General features: G+C 40.6%; 1 protein-coding gene across 1 annotated transcript in view; it reads left to right on the top strand.

The window, feature by feature from the left end:
• Window positions 1–16,158, top strand: part of MROH2B (maestro heat-like repeat family member 2B) — a 51,449-nt gene that overhangs the window by 8,114 nt on the left and 27,177 nt on the right. Inside the window, exons 6-17 of the mRNA XM_005876002.1 lie at window positions 1,708–1,862; window positions 5,013–5,153; window positions 5,530–5,622; window positions 5,714–5,783; window positions 8,431–8,544; window positions 9,425–9,498; window positions 10,938–11,060; window positions 12,123–12,236; window positions 13,530–13,686; window positions 14,082–14,122; window positions 14,649–14,790; window positions 15,362–15,405. Of these exons, the coding sequence (XP_005876064.1) occupies window positions 1,708–1,862; window positions 5,013–5,153; window positions 5,530–5,622; window positions 5,714–5,783; window positions 8,431–8,544; window positions 9,425–9,498; window positions 10,938–11,060; window positions 12,123–12,236; window positions 13,530–13,686; window positions 14,082–14,122; window positions 14,649–14,790; window positions 15,362–15,405 (1,268 nt within the window). The remainder of the gene's footprint in view (window positions 1–1,707; window positions 1,863–5,012; window positions 5,154–5,529; window positions 5,623–5,713; window positions 5,784–8,430; window positions 8,545–9,424; window positions 9,499–10,937; window positions 11,061–12,122; window positions 12,237–13,529; window positions 13,687–14,081; window positions 14,123–14,648; window positions 14,791–15,361; window positions 15,406–16,158) is intronic.

Genomic DNA, 16,158 nt, shown 5'->3' with positions numbered 1-16,158 from the left:
TAAACTATGATTTTTCTTTATCATCGATGAAAGGGGTAGAATGAGGGCTAAAGGAAAAAATAATATTATTTCATGCACTTGATACAAATTCATATGGGTTAGTGGCCCAAATGGACATTTTTGTAGGCCCAAGGTCTTTTTAAATTTTATTCAGGTAAAACAGACACACAGGAAGGCATACAAATCAGAAGTCAATGAGCTGTAACAAAATGACCATATTCATTTGACCATCATCAAGTCCAGAAGCAGGACGTTATTAACACCCCAGATGTCCTCTTTGTCTTTTTCCCCAATCATCTTCCTCTCCATTCTCTCACATTCTTGACTTCTAATATCATAAATTAGTTTTGCCCATTTATGAGATTCATACATGTCGTTTCGTGTAGCTGTAGTCTATTTTTATTTCTATATACAATTACATGTCTACACTACAATTTAATTTTCCATTCTATCTGTTGGCAGATATTTGGACTGTTTTCTGTTTGAGGCTCTGACCCCCCCCCCAAAAAAAAACACCCTCATATGAACATTCTTGTACAGTTTCTAGTGCCTATATGTATGCATATCTAGCAGATATTTGGACTGTTTTCTGTTTGAGGCTCTGACCACCCCCTCCCCCCCAAAAAAACACCCTCATATGAACATTCTTGTATGCATATCTAATTACTAGAGGCCCGATGCACAAAGATTCATGCAAGAATAGGCCTTCCTTCCCCTGGTTGCCGGCACTGCCTTTGCTCTGGCCTGGAGCCACCTTCTACCTTTGTGGGCTGCCCAGAGGCCCGGAGCAGCCGGGGTGGGGCAGAACACCTGCGTCGTTGCCATGGCATCGCAAGCGTCCCAGCCTGGCCGCCGCCATCTGTTGCATCACAATTTGCATATTCCCTCCTTATTGGCTGTGGGCACCACCATCTTTGTTGCAAAGTGACAGTCAATTTGCATATTCCATCTTTATTAGATAGGAGGATTACATACCTAGAAGTGGAATTTCTGGGTCACCAAGATCACATAAGTCAACCGTGGTAGATAGCATCAAATAGTTTTTCAAAGTATCTGTATCAGTTCATACTCCCACCAGCAGTATGTGAAAATACCAGTGGTACCTTAGTCTTGTCAACACTGGATATTGTCTTAGATTTTAGCCATTCCGTGTGATATATAATAGTATCTCATTATGGTTTTAATTCACATTTTACCAGTGTGGCTGGACACTTTTTATATCTTTATTTGGTATAGTCATAAGATTTTATAGAAACTACTAGAGGCCCAGTGCATGAACTCATGCACGGGTGGGGTCCCTTGGGGTGGTCTGCGGGGATTGGGCCCCAGCTCATGTCCCCAGGTTCACAGCCCCAGCTTGCGCCCTCAGTCCTGCCTGGCACCCCACTGTGGCCTGGCACCACCCCTTCACTTGCTCCACCATCCCACCGTGGTCCCGCTCTCATTGGGGCCCATCGGGGTTGGCAGAGCCTCCACTGCTGCCCACTGCCAGTGCCGTGTCACCGACGCCTGCTGTGTTCCGTGCTGCCCCCTGGTGGTCAGCACACGTCATAGTGAGCAGCTGAACTCCAGAGGGGACAATTTTCATATTAGGCTTTTATATATAGAGATTACACTATATTTGCTAATCATCAGTACTCTTCAATTATTTTGTGGTCCTTCCCACCATTATATTTTTCTCAGTCTGTGGTTGTTTTTAAAATGCAGCCCTTGAGAAGTTCAGCAAGGCCATTTACAAGTACGTCAACCACTGGAGAGATTTCCCCTATCCCAGACTGGACGCCAACCGACTATCTGACAAGATCTTCATGCTGTTCCGGTTTATCATGGAGAAATGGGCGCCCATGACCTCACCCATACAAGTGAGTGGAGCCCCAGACTGGCTCTCCTCCATGCTGGGTGAACTTCCTCTTTTCACATGATTGGTCATCTCAATTTTTTTTTTAAAGCTATGGGTTGTGTGCCCCAAATGTGTTTGTTATTCACTTGATTTTCTTATCTTGATTAATGGCCCCACTATCAACTTATCAAAACTTTTTTTTCCTATTTCAAATCCATATTTATTCATTCTGACTTTCAACTAATATATATTGAGTCTGCAGGACATGCCAGACACTGTTCTGCATGCTGGGGATACAGAGATATTAAACAGACCAGAATCCCCACAGACAAGATAAAATGAAAAGAATACATAGAATGTTAGCTATTTCATGTCTTAGATACCATAACCCATATTTGGGCTGAGTCCCTGGTTAGGAAAACCAACAGTCCCCAGAAATTTCCTGTGTATGTGGATATCACATTGAAATAACATCTAAAGAATTTGCTTGGCTAGTTCAAAATACTGTAATTCTTTGTAGAGAATAGATCACACACTGCACATATATAATCCCATTCTTGTCTTGCTTAATTGCTATAATTTTTTTAAAGTGGGCTAAATTATATGCTAGTTAATCTCCTATTGCTCTATTATAAAAGATTTAACATGTAGCTACCTTCTGGAGTTTAGCTCCTTTTCTGTACTTTGAGCTATTAAGGCATTTATTTTTTAACATGCTGGGTTACTTAAATCATTAGCAAACATGGAATTTTTAAAAATATCCTACAGAAGTTTTTTCTTTAAGACACCTGAAAAACAAAATTCAATACAAATTTGATGGCTACTTTCCTAACTTCCCACAAGAGTTAGGCAAGTGACAAGAAGGTTCATAAAGTAATAAGGGAACATAGAGCGAGAAGCACCTAACTCCAGTGATGAGCACTAGAAAGGCTGTGGCATTGAGATTGAACTTTTAACCTCTGAAGTCATTTAACACAGGGAAGGTCCATGCCCTAAAGAGGGAATAAAACCTACTGAAGCATAGGTCGGGGATGGGATTACATGCACACTTGAGTGAATCTGGTGGGAGAAGGCAAAGGGGACAGGGGAAAGGGGATAGAGAAGCAGGAAGAAATGAAACTGGAAAGGTCTTAGCCCAGCAGTTCTCAACCTGTGGGTCGCGACGACCCTTTCACAGGGGTCGCCTAAGACCATCCTGCATATCAGATATTTATATTACAATTCATAACAGTAGCAACATTACAGTTATGAAGTAGCAACGAAAATAATTTCATGGTTGGGTCACAACATGAGGAACTGGATTTAAAGGGCCAGAAGGTTGAGAACCACTGTTAGCCACACAATGAAGAGCCTTGAATACTATTCAGGAACTTGGACTTTTTTTTTTTTTTTTTTGAGAAATGAGACACCTTTAACGATTTTAAACAAGAATTTGAGTGCCAGAGAAATCATCCTACTATCAATGCTAAAGATGAATGGGGTATAGGGATGGAATAGGACAAGACTATTGGGAGGCTATAGAAACGTTTCAGGTCATGAATGCTAATGGATAGGTAGATGTAGTGTCGGTATACAGATCTAAGGAGTCACATGCTGAAAAATAGGGTCAACAGGACTTGGCATCAATTAGGTGTTTATAATGAGGGAAATGAAGGCATCCGGGATGATTCTTACATTTCCAACTTGGATGATCTTGGGTCATTAATCAAGATGAGAAAAACAAGAAAAAATAACAAACACATTTGGGGCAGTAAGAAAAATGTGTTTAATTTTAGACATTTTGACTTGAATGCCTATGGGACATCTAAGTGGAGATAGTAGTAGGTTTGGGGATATTCAGGGTTGGTGTTAAGACAAAAAACAAAAACTAGATACACAGATTTAGATATCAGCTTTATATACGTGACAATTGAATAAATTGTTGTGGATAGAAGGGTACATATTGAATTATCGGAGGAAACACTTTAGATAGAACCTAGAATGAATGTCTATCCACTATGCTGTACACCTGAAACTAATACAAAATAGTGTTGAATTCAAATGATAATTGAAAAATAAAATTTTAAAAAAGAGTATCTAGAGTGGAAAAGTGCCAAAAATAGAGTTTGGGGAGGGAGAGATAGATTTTTAAGGGAAAGCAAAGGAAGAAGGACTCACAATGAAGAATTGAGAATGTGCTGCTGAAGAAGTGGGTGAACAAAGTGGAATGAGATCTTACAATCTAAGAAAGAAGGGATTGGAGCAAAGAGAAATATAGACTCCATTGACATAGTGCCCAAGCAAGAAAACTCTTGAAAGGTATTCATTTCACAGAAATCTGCTGCAAGAACCATTTTAGCTGACACACAGTCTTGAGTGAAAATAATGGCAGTTGTTATAAGCCATTAAGTTTTGAAGTGGTTTTCATCCAGAAAAATTTAGCTAATAGAAAACCGTTCATAATATAATAGTACGGTAGAAAAGGCAGAATGTAAAACTATATATTTAAAAAATGTTAATTTTTAAAAATTTTAAGTCCATTAAAAAAAGTTTTAAAGGTCAAATAAAGACCATATTAAAAATACACCGAGCTGTGATTATCTATGAATATTGTGGGTGCAATGTTTTCTTCATCATAACTTGGGGAATTTCTGAACTTTTATAATCAATACACATTACATTTATATTTCATATTTGTTCATTTTTATGTCAATGGAAACCAGATTATAGTGAATTGAAGGATAAATGGGAGGAGGGAAGAGGAAATCAAAAATATAAACTCCTTCAAAAAGCTTTGCTCGAAGTGTAAGAAAAGAGAAAGAACTGGGTGAGAATGATAGTTGGTAAAAGTAATATAGAATCAAAGAACTTTTTAATATGAGGGAAATTTTAAACTTATTAACATAGTGAAAGAAAGTGACTATTAGAAAGAAGTTAAAAAAATAAGAGGGGTCAGGTATTGAAATGAGAATCAATGTAGATACAGGTATAGATATAAATACAAATAAAAATATAACTGCCTCATACAATGCTCTTAACCTAAACATTGTTTTTTAAGTTTTTAAGAAATATGTCTTGGTTGAAAGCAGTGAGGAAGTTTCAGGGCAGGAGATCTAAATCATCTGGTGTTCTGAGAAATGTACAAAAAGCATAATGAAGAACTATCAGTGCTATTTCTTTGCTGCCTCTGCAGACTTTGTCCATCGTTAAGGCCCATGGCCCCTCAGTGAGCCTGCTGCTCCATCGGGAAGACCTCTGTGAATATGCCCTGGGCCAGGTACCCTGGCTCCTGAACCAGTATAGTGACAAAGAGATTGATTTCCATGTCACCCAGGTAAGAATCACACCCTAAAGAGCTGATTCAGAGAGTCCACTGGCAACCATCCTAGAGCATACAAGGCTCAGGAGGCCCCAGGGAACCTGAATACCTGTTCTGGCAGCTGAGAAATATGATAGCAAGAAGTTGGCATAGCTGGATGTGGAAACTTCAGAAAGGGATTACAGATTTATTTTTAAAGCTGATGAAGCAGTGAACGAGGTAAAAGGGCCAAAATCACCAAAAAACAAACAAACAAACAAAAACATGCACACAAAAAACCTGGTAACTGCAGGAAAGTTATGGGTTTGTTCTCCTCATAAAACATGATTTGCCTTCCATATCCCGTGTTTGTTGCTTCATGGAGCAGCCTCCAACCAACCTTTGATTCTAGAGCCTGAAGCAAATACTGACTGCGGCCGCCCTGTATGTGGTCGCCCTTCCCAAGGACTTGAAGAGAAGCATCTTCGTCAACCTACTCCACCAGGTAAGCAGAGCATGCTGTCCAGACGGATTGTTTGGTTTGCACCGGTTTTCTGTTTTTAACATCTACCACCTGCTTCTTCCCCCTCGTTCAGGTGTGCAGAGTTCCAGAGCCTCCAGAGAAGGAAAATGAAATGGAAGCTTCAAGCTGTTTCCTCATTCTAGGTAGGACCAAGCAGCCAGAGGGTTTTTAATCAAAATGTCTCCAAGTGATGATGATGATGGCGATGATGAAGGGTGTGCAACCTGTCGCATTAGTTACTTTCACACAGACACGCACATGTTTCTTCAACTCACAGTATTCGGGGTCTTTCCCTATCTTACCTGTTCCCCCAAAGAGCGTAATATATAGGGTGACAAATCCTCCCAAGAGATAAAACTTTCAGTTCTAAAACCAGAAAAGTCCCAGGTTTATTTTGGACCTTAATCCCTTATTGAATATATCATTGGCAATTGTGGGGGTTTTTCCCCCCATTTCATACATGGCCTTTTCATTTTGTTGATGGTTTCCTATGCTGAGCTGAAGCTTTTTAGCTTAATGTAGTCCCATTTGTTCGTTTTTTGTTTTGTTGCCTCTGTCTTTGGTGTCAAATCTAAAAACTCATTGCTAAGCTCTGGCCAGGTGGTTCAGTTGGTTGGAGCGTCATCCCATGCACTGAAGGGTCATGGGTTTGATTCCTGTCAGGGTACATACCCAGGTTTCAGGTTCGATCCCCAGTCAGGGCATGTGTGGGAGCAACTGATTGATGTTTCTCTCTCTCTCTCCCTTGTCCTTTCTCTCTTTATCTAAATAAATGATGATGATAATAATAATAGAGTTTACTGCTTAAAAATTAATAAAATAAATAAAAACTTATTGCCAAGACTCATGTCAAGGAGCTTGGTCCCTATGTTTTCTTCAAGGAGTTTCATGGTTTCAGATATTACCTTCAAATCTTCATCCCATTTCTATTGTATTTTTGTATGGTGTAAAGTAGAGATCCAGCTCCATTTTTTTTTTTTTTGCATGTGGCTGACCAGTTTTCCCAGCACTATTTACTGACAAGACTATCCTTTTCCTACTGAATAATCTTGGCTACTTTGTCAAAAATTAATTGACCATATATGCATGTGTTTATTTAGAAGCGAACCTAGGTGAGTTGGTAACCTCTTGATATTTGAGATTATTTCAAACTGTGTCAAACCCAAAGACATGCTTTTTTTCTGCTGGTCATCTCTTAATATCTATTCCTGTCTCTCTCCCTCCTTCACTCTTCTTTTCTTCTTGCTCTCACATCACGGTCTCAGCCATCTCCTGGTTAGAGGAGACACCAAGGTCTCAGGGTCAGAATACAAAACTGTGTTCCTTCCAACATAGTCCCTGAGGACAAAAGACAAGAATAACCTATACCTCCCATACCTACACCCTCCCCAAAACATGTCATTTCTACTACTTCATTGATACCTTTTTATTATGTTCAAGTTTTCCTCTGATTTTCTGTTTCTATACTCCTCTCTGCTCTATGCCCCAACCTAATTAACTTTCACTTTATCTCTAACAATTTTGAACCCAAACTGCTTTACCCTAACCAGGCCTTTCTTCACTGTTCCCTGCTTCCTGCCCTTCCCATGTTTCTCTTTATCTCCAAAGCTGGTGAGCATCACTCCTACCTCTGCCTCTGTGTTCACAAGGTGTTCTGGTGTCTCCGTGTCTCTTCTCCTTTTCTTATAAAGGCATCAGCCACATTCAACTAGGGCCCATCCTAATAACTTCTGCCAATGAAGTTTAACTTGATTTCATCTGCAAAGAACCTATCCTCCTTCACTCTTCTTTTCTTCTTGCTCTCACATCACGGTCTCAGCCATCTCCTGGTTAGAGGAGACACCAAGGTCTCAGGGTCAGAATACAAAACTGTGTTCCTTCCAACATAGTCCCTGAGGACAAAAGACAAGAATAACCTATACCTCCCATACCTACACCCTCCCCAAAACATGTCATTTCTACTACTTCATTGATACCTTTTTATTATGTTCGAGTTTTCCTCTGATTTTCTGTTTCTATACTCCTCTCTGCTCTATGCCCCAACCTAATTAACTTTCACTTTATCTCTAACAATTTTGAACCCAAACTGCTTTACCCTAACCAGGCCTTTCTTCACTGTTCCCTGCTTCCTGCCCTCCCCATGTTTCTCTTTATCTCCAAAGCTGGTGAGCATCACTCCTACCTCTGCCTCTGTGTGTTCACAAGGTGTTCTGGTATCTCCGTGTCTCTTCTCCTTTTCTTATAAAGGCATCAGCCACATTCAACTAGGGCCCATCCTAATAACTTCTGCCAATGAAGTTTAACTTGATTTCATCTGCAAAGAACCTATTTTTCAAAATAAAGTCACATTCACAGATCTGAGCAGGAGTGGGCCCAGGTCAAGACAGCTCTCTTAGTAATCAAGCTGCTTCTTTATTTCTGTGATACCATAGAAGCAAGAACATCATAAAATCTAACTACCAACCTAACAGTGACTTTGACAATCCTCACAGAATTCCCCTCTTCCCAATTACAAACATTTCACTTGTGCCTGGATGGCGTGGCTCAGTGGTTGAGCATTTACCTATGAACCAGGAAATCATGGTTCAATTCCCTGTCAGGGCATGTGTCTGGGTTGTGGGCTCAACCCTCAGTGTGGGGCGTGCCGGAGGCAGCCAGTCAATGGTTCTCTCTCATCACTGATGTTTCTGTCTCTCCCTCTCCCTTCCTCTCTGAAATCAATAAAAATATATTTTTTTTAAAAAGAAAGAAAATGAGTTCTTGTGATGCCAGTATTTCTTAAACCTGCAGCCCATTCCAATCCTGCAGACCTGATGGAATTTTTTGATGAACAAATAAGAAGTAATAATGAAGTCACTCGAAGGGGGATCTTGATTTTGTTACGATTGGTTATCAAAGCTGAAGGTAAGTAATAGGGATGAAGCCAGAGTAGTTTATTTTGTACCAGGAAGAAAATTGAACCCGATGCATGTTCTAATCCTATCCTACATCTTTGGGATATTTATAGAACATTATATTCAAGTGAAGCTCTGTCTTCCTCGATGTCTATAATCTATTATTTTTAAACAGGCATTTTCAGTTACCTCTCTTCTTTTATTATATTTAATGAGTTGAGAAGGATGAGTAGAATACTTGGGAATTTAATTTAGAAGATCTAGTAAACTGTTTAAGTCGCCCAATAAACAAGCGTGGGTAAGAAGAATGCATAATATTCTAGAGATTAGTCCATTTAGAAAAGAGCGGAATTTAATAAATTATCATATTTTTTAATTCCAAGAAGCACATATTTTTATGATATTGTAACATATCTTATAATTGACAGCATTTTAAATGATAATCAGCCACTATCGTTTTTTTAATGCAATATAAAATAATGGTGCTTCATAAAGTTAATGGTATCTTGGATTTATAAAATATGATAATTATTTCTGCACTACATCATAGTAGTTTTTAAAATTCAGTTATCACTGGGATTTATTGAAAAGTCAAACAAGAAATATGAAATAGTTTCACAAAATTTAAAGCTGATCCATTGGGCCTGATGGATTGAATTCACTTTGGACTCTAACTTAATTTTAAACAAGATGAAACCAAATATAATAGGGAGCAAAGAAAGCAATCAACATCTTTAAAGAGTGAGAAGAAGAGATAGGAGGGAACTGAATAACCTAACATGCTAAGGACAAGAGACTTTACAAATACGTACCACAGTGGGTTTTCATCAATCCTAGAACATACTATACTCCTACTAAATCATGCCCTCAATGTCACCTCTGTCTTTCAGAGCCCAACTTGAGGAGTCACATCACTTCAATCGAAAGAACAGTCAAAGTTGTCATGGGTGACCTCAGTATAAAAGTAAGAGAATTAATGGGGACTTTTATTCGGTTGGTGGTAGTTTTAGGAGTAAACAAAACAGTTTTGACTGTTTAAGGTTTTATTTATGAGATTTCTTTATAAAGAACTTTGATCAATCCTATTTTTCAAAGAACTCTATTTTTCCACCAAAAGATAAACCAAATTAAGACACAGTTCTAAAAATAGTTATAATGTATCTTCCTCCAAAAAATAATAACCCCTGAGCATTGTTCTGTGCACAGACATCCTGTTTTCCAAGCAGGGAGTACCTAGAGCGAGTCTTGCACTAAAGAGGTTGCTCAATATTTCCAGATTATTTCATCAAAATAGTTCATGTTAGGAAAGATGTAGAACTTATGCTGACACAAATGTTTAAAAATTATCAATTGTAATTTTTGTATGAAAATCATATTTGATTTGGATTAGAGCCCTACATAGAAACCAATGAAGAAAATTCCCCTAAGAATCTTTGATTGACTGTGACTGTGTTCAAAATAAAAGTTATGCAAAAATGGAGTGGTTAGATGGAAAAACCTGACCTAGTAATTGGCCAGGCCAATTAAAGAATGACTAGATTTTAGGGTAGAAGAAAAGAGCACAGAAACTTTAAGGAAGGCCAGCTCCTCAGGCAAAAACAGAAAGAAGATGAACCTCTTTTTTCTTCACTTGGGGAGACTAGTGGGTGACCTTTTTGCTAATTGCCACCGTGTAGCTCTGCCTCCCTGTTCCAAATCATTCTTTTCTTCCCACCCTCCATTAAAAGACCCGTTCACTAAGGAATTAGATCTGAGCTCTCCATCCTCCAGGAAAGCGATCCAATAAACTAAGGGAACCAAATTACTGAAAACTTGTAACACGGGTTCATAATCCCCCATTCCCATCTCTGATGCCAGACACATTTCAGGATTCAGAATTTTCAGATTTTAGAAAAACATTACCATGACAATAGCCCATATAGTCAAACCCATTAATATTTCTGCAGGAAAATGTGTAGACAGCCACCCTACGTAAAGTAAGTAAAGACTACAAATAGCTTTAAAACAGTTCAGTTTGGGTTTTGCTGCTAATGAGTTGGCACCAAATTAAAAAAATAAAATCTCACTTTTCCGAGTTTTTTGAATTTTCAATTGGATGAGGGATTGTGGAACTTGACTTTAATGTGCTATCTTTTATTGAGGATTTTAAAAGCGAGGCAGTGTTTTAGCCCAAAGTTACCAATATTCTATAATGTATCAAAATAAAGGATATGTCTTGGGAGCTAGGAAGAACGGATTTTGGTTAAATTATAGTAACATTGTCCACTTTATACCCCTTTTTAAAAAATAAAAAATAAAAAAGATTTCCATTAAATGATCTATGAAGGTTAAAGAATAAGAGAAGCTAACTTTCCATTCTGCCCAACATAGTAAAGTGTTGCAAATGCGTTTTTCTGACTCTAGGTAAGAAATTCCACCCTCCTCCTCATCCAAAGCATGTGTGAGAAATGCTACATCGAAGCGCAGGAAGGCTGGCCACTCATCGAATATGTCTTCTCCCAGTTTGTAATCTCCACCAGGAATCTGGTAGGGAGAGGGTGTGGTTTTGAGCGCCGCCTTGTAACAAGTTCGGTTGACTCAACTGGGTTTTGGAAGAAATGCCTGGGGTTTGACTCAGTACCTGAGTTAGAAGCTATGTTTCACTCTCATCGCTTCTAGTGATACGTTTTTCAGCCTCTAGGGTTATCAGTTCCCTTTCACTGACATCACTTCGGACTTACCTGAAACAAGTAATTAAATCACAGTGTTCCCTAAAGAGGGGGCAACCTGGCCTCCAGGGCCCGGGGGTGGTGTGGAGAGAGGCAGAGCAAAGGGGTTGTTTCAAGAACATCAGACACAACTATACTTGCTGCCCTGGAGTTGCCTTCTTCTGCATGAACAGCGGGGAAAGCACATGTGTAAGATTTCAGAGATCTTTTTTTTAAATTTTTTTTTTTTATGGTTTAAAGCAGTGGTTCCCAAACTTATTTGGCCTACCGCCCCCTTTCCAGAAAAAATATTACTCAGCGCCCGCCCCCCTGGATCGCTGCAGCGCCCACCAGGGGGCGGTAGCGCCCACTTTGGGAATCACTGGTTTAAAGTATTACAAATAGTAGTACATATGTCTCCTTTTTCCCCCCATTGACCTTCCCCCGGCCTCCCCTACCCAGGGCACAATGGAATACTTGCTGCTATAAAAAAGATCTCAGAGATCTTAGCAAGTTAGTCAAAACTAAAACTGAAGTCCACTAGAAAGCATTGTATTTGAAATTTTTTGTCCCAGAGAAAATGGCAAAGGCCAGAGAGAGAGAGAGAGAGCGAGAAGAAGGAGGAGGAGGAAGAGGAGGAGGAGGAGGAATATCTGCAGCTCAGAGGTCCTCACAATTTTTGCTTTTCTGCTTTAGTCAGGGGTGTTTTTCCCAACCCATTCCTCCAAGAAGCATTTTAAAACAGGGATTAGATGCTGAAGACCGAGCCGGCCAGGCTCCATGAGCCCCTTAGGTTGAGTGGCTGCGTCCTCCACCCCAGAGTCTGAGCACTCAACCCGTGCAGTCAGAGGGGCCCACGGCAGGGATTCTGAACGCGTTGCCCGTTTCATGTTTCTTGAAGGAGAAACCAGCGAAACCTACCTCCCATGAGGACGAAGCGGGAGAGAAATCTGTCCAAGCAACAAGCCTCGAGGTCTTAAGAAGGCTGGACCCACTGGTCATTGGGATGCCTCAGGTAAGGGGTCTTTGTCGCCACCAACAGTTACTTCGATCGCCTTTCTAAAGCCCTGCCCGTTTCAAAGTGAAGATGGGGATGTGGCCGCCATGTGTCATCAGCTTTCTGATGCTCTGACTAGCAGTGATGGCGAACCTATGACACGCGTGTCAGAGGTGACAGGCGAACTCATTTTTTTGGTTGATTTTTCTTTGTTAAATGGCATTTAAATATATAAAATAAATATCAAAAATATAAGTCTTTGTTTTACTATGGTTGCAAATATCAAAAAATTTCTATATGTGACTCGGCACCAGAGTTAAGTTAGGGTTTTTCAAAATGCTGACATGCCAAGCTCAAAAGGTTCACCATCACTGGACTAGAGCATTGGTTCTCAACCTTCTGGACCTTTAAAAACAGTTCCTCATGTTGTGACCCAACCATATAATTATTTTTGTTGTTACTTCATAACTGTATGTTGCTACTGTTATGAATCGTAATGTAAATATCTGGTATGCAGGATGGTCTTAGGCGACCCCTGTGAAAGGGTCGTTCGACCACCAAAGGGGTCGCGACCCACAGGTTGAGAACCGCTGGACTAGAGCAAGGTGATTGTGAGCCCAGTGCACAGCACATAGTAGTTCCGCAAAGACAGGTATCGAATTCATTCATTAAATAATGTCTTCTATCTGGATAGCAAATGGCCGTTTATCAGCACCTTAATATATCATTTCTCTTCTTCCCCTAACATGCCTAGATAAGCTGTTATGTAGTGAACGGTGGTCCAATGCAGTAGCCGCTAAACATCCCCATTCATCTGGGGAGCTAGTCAAAGCACACATTCTCAGGCCTCCCTTGAAGCCTAATAGAATCTGAACCTCAGGGCAGGCGCCTTGGAATCTGTATTTTCCGTGAACTAAATGATCACAAAAGTCAGGATTTCATGGCCAAAAATACCTGGTGCATCCAGGAGTCCATCCAAGACCAGTTTAAGCGGGTCAGAGGCTATTCCCAGAGGGAGCACTTGAGTTGGGAGCCCAGGGATGCGGTGCCCACAACACTTCCTCACATTGAAGAATCCACCGACCTGCCCCAATTCCAGCGACAACCCCGTGGAGAGACGCCGACCAACACTCATGGCAACTAGCAGCTGAAGGTGAATGTGCTGTGCAGAGGTCTTGTTCAATGATTTCATCTTGACTTGTCCTGTAGAGCAAAATAACAAGAGGGGGGAAATTTTTCTAAATCAGTGAGGACCAAGGAGAAATTATGGAAAAGAATAAGCCACCCTGCATCTTGGCCTGTTTCCCACAGGTGCTATGGCCACGCATCCTGACTTTTGTGATACCTGCCGAATACACGGGGACGCTGGACTCCCTGTTCAATATCATCCGAAGCCTGATTATGGCAGAGGAGAGAAAGAAGAAAAATGCCTCGGAGTCAACAGCCCTTGTCATTTCTACAGGAGTTGGTTTGTACATTCAAAAACAAAGCGAGCCCCGGCCGGTGTGGCTCGGTTGGTTGGTTGAGCATCGTCCCAGGCACCAAAAGGCTGCTGGTTCCATTCCCAGTCAGGGCACATGCCTGGGTTTCAGGCTGGATCCCCAGTGGTGGGCGTGCAGGACGCAGCCAAGCAATGTTTCTCTCTCACATTATTATTTCTCTTTCTCTCTCTCTCTCTCTCCCTCTCTCAAAATCTTCCTCTCTATATAAAAATCAATAAAAACATATTTTTTAAAAGGTAAAACATTTCTCTTATCTGAGACTCATTTCCAGAAAGGCTATAGGGCTTTGATGATATACCCAACCCAAATCTGGAATTTGCTAGCCCCTGCAGCAATAATGAACCTTGCTTTCTCTTTCTAGTGAGACTTCCTTCATCACAACAGCTCCTGGCCAGACTTCTGGTGAGTGAGTTAGGAAAAACCAATGTAGGATAAGTGGAAGCCAATATCAGCGACTCAGGTCCAAGCAAATGCTAATAAACATTATATAGACTCCCAACCAAAAGAAACACTAAAGGCATAATAAATGTTCTGCTGTACTAATGGCACTCATGAAACTTTATAATTGGCTACATTATCTTCTTACTCTGAAATGCTTGTTAAACTTTTTGATTTTAAAATAATCATAGAGTGAATCTGATCCATAAGTGCCATTGGAACGACTTCCACATCTATTACTTAGATTGCATATGTATCATTTACTCAAGCACTCGTTCCACATGCCCTTATTTAATTAACAAATATGTCTACTGTGTCGGTACCTTTCATTGATTTCTGCTCTAGAATCGGTGAGAACAGACTGGTATGATTTATCAAAAGATTAGCTAATGTAGGAATCAAGGGAATCCAGGACAATCGTAAAAAGGAAAAGGTCAGTGGCCTTTCAAATACTCCTGAGTTGAACAGCATTTTCTCTTCTATCTCACAGGTGATATCTATGCTCGCCAGTCTAGGGAAATTAAGTGGGGTTGGTGCAATAGGACTTCTGAAGCTACTGCCCGAGATAATTCACCCCAAATTGATAAACCTGTGGAAAGCACGCCTACCTGAGCTCCTGCAGCCTCTGGAAGGTACAGGGAGGGGGACCCAGTCTTGATCCGAGGAGGCAAAAAACACTGAGAAATGAGGCACCACTTCTCTGTCTAAAGCCATGGTTGTTCATTTTAGGCAGTAAAAGCAATGAACTTGATATACAAGGAGACACCTGTATTTTTTCCTTGATTGCTCATGTTCTATTTCTCTACAAAACACTTGTGCTAGAAGCACTTGTTGCTGACCAACTGGGCAACATCCTTCCCAGGAACTTTTACTTCTGCCCTGGTCTTCCTCTGGTCTTAGAGAAACTCTGTTTTGGTATTGTTCTAAAAAGTTATTATTCCTCCATGTTGAAATATTGAAATCTGGTCATTTCAGTAGTTACTGTTGAAATTGGCAAAAAGCCTAGATTTCGTCATGGATTGAAGACCCTCTGCCCACCTGACTAGCACTTGAAAGTTGGCAGTATGTTAAATTTCATCTGAAATAATCCTGTGTAAAGACAACGCTTGACTCTCATGGAACTGCAGCATCCACTGGGGACCTTGCACGGGAGAAACTGAGCCTTCATTTCTGGGGCAGTTATTGCATCCTTTCTTTTTTTAGGAAAGAATGCCAGCATCGCGCTATGGGAAGCCATGCTGCTTCAGGTAAGGGTGGCGGCTAGATTAATTGTTGGCGATGGGGTGAAAAAATCAGCTGAAGTTACCCATCTTGACCAAAAAGAACTGGATTCCACAGGGCAGTAATCATCATTTCCTTTTCTTAGGAAAAGGACTAGGATGTTAGAAGTAATCACTTAAGAATTACCGTCTTTAAATCACCATAATCTGAGCAGCAATCTTTAGTCTCCAATTTGATTAAGAGTTTAAGACAGTTTTGAATATTGTACTTAAAATATTGTTCTCTGGGTCTTTCTTAAATCTTCTCCAATTTTCAGGGTTCTTGTTCTCTCTCTCTCTCTCTCTCTCTCTCTCTCTCTCTCTCTCTCTCTCTCCTTGCAATTGCATTCTTTTACCATCATATAAAGAAACCGATCCCAGCAGGTGTGGTTCACTGGTTGAGCATTGATCCATGTGGTCATGGTTCGATTCCCAGTTAGGTCACTTGCCCAGGCTGCAGGCTTGATCCCCAGTAGGGGGTGTGCAGGAGGCAGCCAATCAATGTTTCTCATCATGGATGTTTCTGTCTCTCTCTCCTTCTCCCTTCCTCTCTCTGAAATCAATAAAAATATATTTTTTTAAAAAATAAGAAAGAGCCGAAACCGGTTTGGCTCAGTGGATAGAGAGTCGGCCTGCGGACTGAAAGGTCCCAGGTTCGATTCTGGTCAAGGGCATGTACCTGGGTTGCGGGCACATCCCCAGTGGGAGATGTGCAGGAGGCAGCTGATGGATGTTTCTCAT

Source organism: Myotis brandtii, unplaced genomic scaffold (genome assembly GCF_000412655.1).
Source record: "Myotis brandtii unplaced genomic scaffold, ASM41265v1 scaffold478, whole genome shotgun sequence".
NCBI lineage: Eukaryota > Metazoa > Chordata > Mammalia > Chiroptera > Vespertilionidae > Myotis > Myotis brandtii.
The sequence above is the reverse complement of the archived record's forward strand: the minus strand, read 5'-3'. Positions and strand labels throughout refer to the sequence as shown.